The sequence below is a fragment of the Chrysochloris asiatica genome, unplaced genomic scaffold (assembly GCF_000296735.1).
Source record: "Chrysochloris asiatica unplaced genomic scaffold, ChrAsi1.0 scaffold00083, whole genome shotgun sequence".
Classification (NCBI taxonomy): domain Eukaryota; kingdom Metazoa; phylum Chordata; class Mammalia; order Afrosoricida; family Chrysochloridae; genus Chrysochloris; species Chrysochloris asiatica.
In genome coordinates this window covers 8803978-8812502 of record NW_006408601.1, presented here as the reverse complement: position 1 = coordinate 8812502, position 8525 = coordinate 8803978, and the positions used below count along the sequence as shown (strand labels likewise).

General features: G+C 42.3%; 1 protein-coding gene across 1 annotated transcript in view; it reads right to left on the bottom strand.

Annotated features, from left to right (window-relative positions):
* Nucleotides 1–2389: 2389 nt before the first annotated feature.
* The window catches only part of LOC102819897 (serum amyloid A-2 protein-like), a 55216-nt gene continuing 49080 nt past the window's right edge, over nucleotides 2390–8525 (bottom strand). Inside the window, exons 2-3 of the mRNA XM_006865832.1 lie at nucleotides 2957–3095; nucleotides 2390–2552 (exon numbers count right to left, since the gene is read on the bottom strand). Coding sequence (XP_006865894.1) covers nucleotides 2390–2552; nucleotides 2957–3095 — 302 coding nt within the window. The remainder of the gene's footprint in view (nucleotides 2553–2956; nucleotides 3096–8525) is intronic.

The window sequence follows — 8525 nt, the reverse complement described above, 5'->3', positions numbered from 1 at the left end:
TTGCCTATTCTTGATGCTTTCAATAATAGGGATCATGTAATATGTGTCCTTTTGTGACTGACATTTCACTCAGCATAATGTTTTCAAGACTTAACCCTTGTTGTAACGTGTATCGGACTTTGTTTCTCTCTATGGCTAAGTAATAGTCCATTATATGTATGTACCATATTTTGTTTCTCCGTTCATCTGTTGATGGATGTGTTCAACTTCTGGCTATTGTGGATAATGCTGACTGCACTGGTCAAGTGTCTGCGTTCCTACTTTTCATTCTTTATAGAACATATTTCTAGGAGTGGAATTGATGGATAATATGCTAAGTTTATGTTTGGCCTTTTGAGGAACGGCCAATCCGTTTTCCACAGTTGCTGTAAGGGAAACTTAGTGGCTCAGGGATCAAGCAATTGGCTGCTAGTCCAATGTTGATGGTTTGAACTTAAACAGTTACTCCTCAGGAGAAAGTTGTGTCAGTCTGCTTCATAAACATGACAGCCGTGGGACCCCTGAGAGGCACTTTTACTCTATCTGGAGTCTGCTCAATGGCCATGGGTTTCACTTTTTTGTACCAGCAAGGGATGAGTTTTACAATTGTTCCATGTCCTCAATGACTTCTGTGTTTGCTGTGTTTAAATCACAGCCATCCTATGTGGTGTGAAGTTGGATCTTATTATGATTTCATTTGCATTTCTCTAGTAACTAATGTCCTAGAGTGAAAGCACATATTCTGTAAGTAAAATTAAGAGATGTACTGAAGTCCAGAGACAGCCCAGACCAGGAAGAGGTCTAAATTCACATTGAAGATGGGAATGCCACTGTACGATTGAAACAGGAACAAAGTTACAAAACTGGCTGGCTCAAAGACAATTAGAAGTCAAAGGAGGGACCAATAAAAGCAGGGATTTAGCAGGGATAGATGGATAACATAAAAGTGGGATTATGTGATTAGTTAAGGGTGTGTGCTCTTCAGTTTATTATAGGATGGCCACAGGATAGTGGCAGGATAGGTTTTTCTGGTACCCTATTACAATTGCAGTCTTAGCCATCTGTTTCTGGGAGTCCATTGTAAAGATTTATCAATAATACCATGCATTAAGGCCCTTCAGCACATGCTATTGAATCTTGTATCTGTTTGACCATAGAGGAAAAATTCCCTGGGAATAGATTGTGACGTCCTGCACCTGCTAGACATCAGAGAAAAAAATGTCTCCTTTATGGTTAGGTCAACGTTTAGAGGAACTGTTAGAAAAGGTAACTTTAAAATTCAACATGGATTGGAGACTCATGGCAAGACTTTAAAATGTTGACTGCTTTCAGACAACTCTTACACACACCACACGCCTCTTGAGTTTACACTCTCATACACCAATGCCACTGATGATCTTTCATATGCTTGTTGGCTATTTGAAAGTACTTTTTGGATGAAATGCCACAGTGTGTGAACCCATTGTTTTTATTGCATATACCCAGGGGACTCAACTTTCAGTACTATATCGGACAGTATTCTACTGTGATCCATAAGGTTTACATTAGATAATTTTTAGAAGTGGATTGCTAAGCCAATCTTCCTACTCTCTGAGTCAGATGCTCCACTGAAACCTGCCACAATGGGTGGTCCTGCTGGTAATTGAAATGCTGGTGTTACAGATTCTACTGTCATAGCAACACATAGTCACACAGTATGACAAGCTGACAGGCAATAGTGTCTTTGGGGTTATCTTGGCATAATTATTAATAATGTTCTATTGTGGTACAGTCAAGTAAGTGTTGAGCTGCTAACTGCAAGATCAGCAGTTCCAACCCAGCAGGGAGAAAGATGAGGTTGGAGGCTTCTACAGATTTACAGTCTTGGAAACCCTAGGGAGCAGATCTTCTCTGACCTGGCGGGTCCCTATGAGTAGATACTCGTTAATACCATAAGTGAAAGTATAAAAGAAAGGATAGTTAGGTGGGTAGTGTAGCATCCTGCATTCAAAGTCAATTGGAAATTTTCAGACAAGCTGAGAGTCCTCTGGGCCCAAACATACCTTAAGTCTCCTGCTTCACATTGGTACTCTGATCAGTCCTCGTTAAGTGCCGTCGAGTCGATTCTGACCCATAGCAATCCTGTGTAGGGTTTCCAAGGAGCAGCTGGTGAGCTTGAACCACTGACCTTGCAGTTCAAAGAACTTTGCAGTCTGACTCGCCCACAGTGCCACACGACCAAACAAATAATCTTTGACCACAAAAAAAGACACACAGTTTTTAAACTAATTCCATTTCATAGGCATTTACTGAGCATCTGCTATGTATGCTTTACTAGCTTCTGAGAACAAAGCACTCAGTAACTGCATGTCCCTGCTCTCAGAGGCTCACAGCCTGGTGTCTGAGAGCAAGTGAAGAAGAAGAAGGAAGCTCAGTACTTGTCAGGCAGTCCAGCAGGTCTGAAGTGATTGGGGTCTTTGCCACTCCGCCCCCATTCATTGGCAGCCTGGTCAGCCCTTGAGTCCTCTACTCCATGTCCGCTGTCTCCATACTTAAATAAGTCAGTGACTCTCTGGGATGCCTCTCTGGCATTGCTGGAGCCAAGGAAGGAAGGAAGGAGATTCCTCATCAGGCTGATGCTCAATCACCCTAGCTTCCCGACTCCCTCTCAGCTCTCTAAGGGACGACTATGAGAGTAGACAGGGAGAGAGGGCCAAATACTGACCCAGTCTACTCAGAGTCCTACTCAGCCTAGGCTGGTCACCCTTATGCTGGATGCACAGTGTCCTGTGACCCAGCAAGGGAGGACTGGGGACCACACATCCTACCAGTCATGGTCTGGCTTTGTTGATCACTCAGACCCACACTGAGCTTGGAGAGGGAGAGTAGACAAGAAGACAAGGGACCATAGCCCCTCCAGGAGTGTTCCCCAGGGTGGACCCTCTTCTGACTCTCTAAGACCACCAAGTTTTATTCATCCTCCTTGGTTCTGTGTTACCTGATCACTTTTGCAGCCCATTCACCCCCAGGTCCCCTTCGTGCAGCATCATAGTTCCCTCTAGCATGGAAGTATTTGTCAGCTCCCATGAAATTGGCTTCTCTCATGTCCCTGTAGGCTCTCAACATGTCCCCAGCTCCTGATAAAGCAAAGAAATTAATGGCAAAAGGGATATCATGTGACCATACACACTGTGACAACACTTCACAGAGGAATCTAGGAATGAAAACTCTTCCTCTGACTTCAGATTTCATTGTGTGATCAGAGCATTCTTAAATCTCAGGGTTTAAGAAGAATATTCCTTAAACCTTATTGGCTTCTATAAGGTAAATATCGACAGAGTCATTTGGATGCGCACAGCTGTGTTGTATTTGGTTGTCTGAGTGATATGATGGGTGGCATCTTGTTTAGGGCTCTGTGTGATATGGTCCAGGAGAGAAGGGGGATGGTACAGAGAACACAGTCTCTCCATTTCGGCACTATTGATATATTGGGACACCTTATGTATTGTAGGATGTTGGCAGCATCTCTAAGCTGTGTCCTCTACATGACAACAGCATCTGCCCCTCAAACTGTGCCATGATAAAGTGACTACAGACATTTCTAAATATCCTTGGGGCACAAGGGAAAACCACTCTTACTCAATGAAGCTACATATGATAAGATCCAGGGGACCATTAGAGTGTGGAGAGAATGTAGAAGGAAGGATTTGATCAAGGCTGCAGACATGCAGCACTTTAGTCCTGATGCTTAAGAAGTATGTACTCTTCAACATTTTTTACTTTGTTTGTTATTGTTAAATGCCACCGAGTCAGTGCAGACAATTCTGAATTGAGTCATTCTGACTCTTAAGGACATAAATATTATCCTGACAACTTTCAAAATAGACAAATGATGATGTAAGTTGCTTGAGGCAGAGCAATAGCAGTGATTCCCAGGCTGGGCTGTGCAGTGTAATAAGTTTCCAGGCCACATTCTGGCAATTACATTAGGCTCTGGGGGAGGGTGACTCCAGTGTGTAGCTGAGACTGATAATAACCATTATACTGTAAGGACACGATAGTCATGTGCATCCAGTTGGCACAGCTTTGGCACCCTGTACAGCTAGGTTCAAACTTCCTCTCTGCTACCTGCGGATGGGTTGGAAGTCCCAGGGAACTGACTGCTTTAAATCCTCAGCTTCCTCACCTTCAAAATGGGGTTTTGAAGTTCAAGTAGGGTAACCAATGGTTCTAATTAGCACTGAAAGTACCATGCCCGGGAAACTCCTCACACCCAGCAAACTGGAATGTTTGGCCAAGCTAAATGGCATGAAAGTGTTCCGTTACTGCTAAAGCCTTCATACATGATAAGTCCTCTTTCTTGTTAGTTAAAAGGCAAGGCTGCAAAGGATGAGGAAACAGCTCAAATGTGGAAGCAGCAGGAAGAGCTAAGCTGAAGTTTTCTTTCAACCATTTGACTAGGAAACTAAAGCTCAAGAGGGAGGAAAGGAGGAAGCAAAAACAAAGGCAAAAGAAGGGGGAAAGGGCACAAGAACACCCAGACTTGCAGATAGTACCCATTTGACCTAGCCCCGATGGCTTGATAATCAGAACTTGACTAGAGGAAGATTAAAAAAAACCAAAAAAAAATTTTTTTTATAAAGGAAACAAGGGGTAAATCGCTACAATTTGATGAACCTGACCTATACTTAGGGAGGTAGTAACTCTAAATACCAACAGAGAGGGAAGGAGTCTTCACATCGAGTATCAATGCTGTCTCCTCTGTACACAGGGTAGATAGGGACAGGCAACTTAGACATTGGCTACCTAAAATCAGGGGGCGATAAAGGCATGAAGTGACTGGCTTTTACAAAGTTTCAACAGGGAGTTTAAGAGTATGGGGAGGGGGTGTATAAAGAGTCCCCACTGAATAATTCTCATCTTGTCTAGATGGGTCTGATTAAAAGTGATGGGGATAGGATTCTTATGACTCAATAGTGAGTAATTGTTATCATGACTAGTAGCGACTGTCACAATTGTAAAGGTAGAAGTTTTGTAACAAAAATGGGGGAGCAGGTAATCTTATAGTCCAGAAATAAAGGACCCTAGGACCATCAGGGGAGAAGAGCACAAGTGGAATGTGGGACCTTATCCAGAGAAGCAACGACACCAGAGATGGAGGACTGATTCATGGGAAGAGAGGGACTAAGAGCTTGCAGCCAGGAGTCAGACTTGCAGAATATGCCCTTTGGTGGTGTAAATTCATGGAGACAGTCTGGCAAGAGACATGTGAGTCTCCATTTAGGTAGAGTATCGGCTTTAGTCAAAGGAAAATGGAAGGCAGTCACTTGGACCAGAAAGCATTTTTTGTTTACTCAGTCACTGTGTTGTAAATCATGTCTCTGAAAAGAAGAGCAACTAGGGAGTTGCAGAATGTTGAGAACAGACACCCAACAAGAACTCTATCTTGTGAACCAAGTAGATTGTGATGAACTCTCCCATTTTTCTGTAAGTGCTTATTTTTTCGTGTTGTATTTTCCTACCCATAAATGTAAATCATTCTATCATTACTACGGCATACCCTGCCCTGAAAATCCCTCAATCCATGTAGCTGCTACCAACAGTGTCCAGTCTAAAGTATCAAGGAGTTGGTCAAATGCTTGGTCTATTGTCTCCACACAGTTGTGGACCAGTGGCTCTTGCTCTGACTTGGGAGTAGAGTGACTGGGATAAGGCCTGCTGCTAGCTTTAGAGTAACTCCAAGATTGTCAAGGACCGGGCAGTGTTTTGTTCTGTTGTACATAGGGTTGCTATGAGTTGGAACCAACTCGATGGCTGCTAACAACAACAGCAACAACATAGTGTTCAATAAACAATCCTCACACTGCTGCTCAAATATAATAGGTCATCTACATATTGTGAAAATTTCCCTTTGGTGAGTTTGTTGTTGTTGTTGCTAGATGCCTTCGACTTGGTTCCAATACATAGTGACTCTGTATAGGGTTTCCAAGGAGGAGCTGGTGGGTTAGAACCAGTGACCTTGTGGTTTGCAGTCCAATGCTTATCCTATAGCACCACAAGATCTAATAAGGGTGGGGGCATTCTTGAAACTTTGAGGGAGCACATTCTAGTATAAATGCTCCTTAATGTCTGGGGGTCTTGCCACTCAAAAGTGATGATTTCCTGAGAAGCCTTTTCTAAAGGAATGCAGAAGAAGTCAATGTTCAGCTCTAATATTGGAACCCAGGTGGCTTCTGGAGAGCATTTTTTAGTATGGTATTAGCATTTGGAACTGTGGAATAGATATCTTGAATCATCTCATTGCCTGTACAGAGATTTTGGACAAACCAATATTCTCACATACCAGGCTTTTTGACAGGAGGAATTGGAGTATTATATAGAGACTAACATAATTGAATAAGTCCATGAGTTCAAATGTTTTCTGTCAGGGGAGCTATGCCTTCTAAGCCTTCCTTTCTGAGAGGATATTGATTCAGCTGGAGAGAATTCCGGCTGGATTTCAGCAAGAGCTCAAACAGAGTGGGCCCATCAAGCCCACTCTGGGAGTTCTGCTGTTCCACACAAGGGGCTTACCTGATTGTCTATCTCTTCTGACCATCCAGACTTTGTATCTGTTGGTTGAACTAGAAGCTTCCAAGTATGTTTGTGGGGAATGTTCATCTGTAGACTTTTTGTCTCAGAAAAGGAAGTTACCTGGGAATTCAGTTTGGAAGACAAATCCCACCCCCAAAAGGGAATGGAACAATGAGGCATGTTAAGAAAGAGATGAGTCATCTGCTTCTCTCTAATGGAGTAGTGCAAAGACTTCAAGAAAAACTTATGCTCTATCTGTCCAGAGCCTCCAGTGACAGAAACTGACTGAACAGAGCACTGGTGAGGGGAGTGCTCACCTCTGAATACATAGCCCAAGTATCCATAAGAAAATCCATAGTTTGTTCTCCCACTGTTAATTTTACCTGGGCTTCCTGAGGGGCAATAATAATATTTTGTGATCGATCATGATGGATCCTCAAGAACCTTCAATCCTCAGAGATGGCTTGCTCCAACATCTGTTGATCAATCTGGTTGTTGACCTCATCCCTAAGGCCCACTTTACTTTTGGGGCACTCATTCTTATGCAGGCTAATGCATCAGACGGCAAAGCCATTTGAACTGCAAGGTCGGTGGTTCAAGCTCAGCAGCTTCTTCTTGGAAGCTCTATACATAGTCTCTATAGGTCAGAATCGACTTGAAGGCACTTAACAACAACATTCGTCTGATGTACAAGTTTTTTGCAGTAAGCATGCTGCTCTTCCTCTAGTGGTTTCTGAGACATAGTTAACTCACAGAGTCATTGAACCAAAAAGAAATGGTCAATGTTCAACTCTTTCAAGAGGTAGCATGTGATCAAGAGTTAATGATACTGAAGCTAGAAGTCTAAGGTGCATTGAAGGAATTGGCAAAGAACAAGACTCCAGGAATTGATGGAATACAAATTGAAATCTTTCAACAAATTGGTAAAACACTGGAGTCACTCATTCATCTATGCCAAGAAATTTGGAAGACAACTACTTGGCCAAATGACTGGAAGAGATCAATATTTGTGCCCATTCCAAAAAGAGGTGACCCAACGGATGTGGAAGTCATTAAACAATATCACTGATATCTTATACAAGTAAAATATTGCTGAAAAGAATCCAAAAATGGCTACAAACATACATTGACAGAGAACGGTCAGAGTTCAAGCCAGATTTAGATGAGGACATGGAACAAGGGATATCATTGCTGACACCAGATGGATCTTAGCTGAAAGCACAGAATACCACCAGAAAGATGTTTATGTGTGCTTTATTGACCTTGAAAAGGCTTTTGATTGTGTGGAACATGACAAGCTATGGACAAAAATGCGGAGAGTATTCTGGAACACTTAATTGTGCTCATGAAGAACCCATACATAGACCAAGAGGCAGCTGTTCTAACAGAACAAGGGAACACCGAATGGTTTAAAATTAGCCAAAAGTGTGTACCAGGGTTGTATTTTTTTCACTATACTTATCTAATCTGTGTTCTGAGCACATGATCTGAGAAGCTGGATTATATGAAAAAACAAAACAAAAACTGGCCTCAGTACTGGAGGAAGATTCATTAACAACCTGCGATATACTGATGATACACCCATGCTTGCTGATAATGGAAAGGACTTAAAATACTTATTTATGAAGCTCAAAGACCTCTGCATTTGGTATGGGTTGCACTTCAATGTAAAGACCACAAAAATTCTCAAACTGGCCAATAAACAACATCCATATAAGTGGAGAAAAGACTGAATTTGTCAAAGACTTCATTTTGCTCAGATCAACCATCAACTCTCACGGAAGAAGGAATGAAGAAATAACGGAGTATTGCATTAGGTAAATCTGATGTACCTCTTTAAAGTGTTCAAGAGCAAAGATGTCAGTTTGATGACTAAGGTACCCTTGACCCAAGCCATGGTATTTTCAGTAACCTCATATGCACATGAAAGTTGGACAGTGAATAAGGAAGACCATAGAATAATTGATGCATGTGGGTTATGGTGTTGGAGGAGA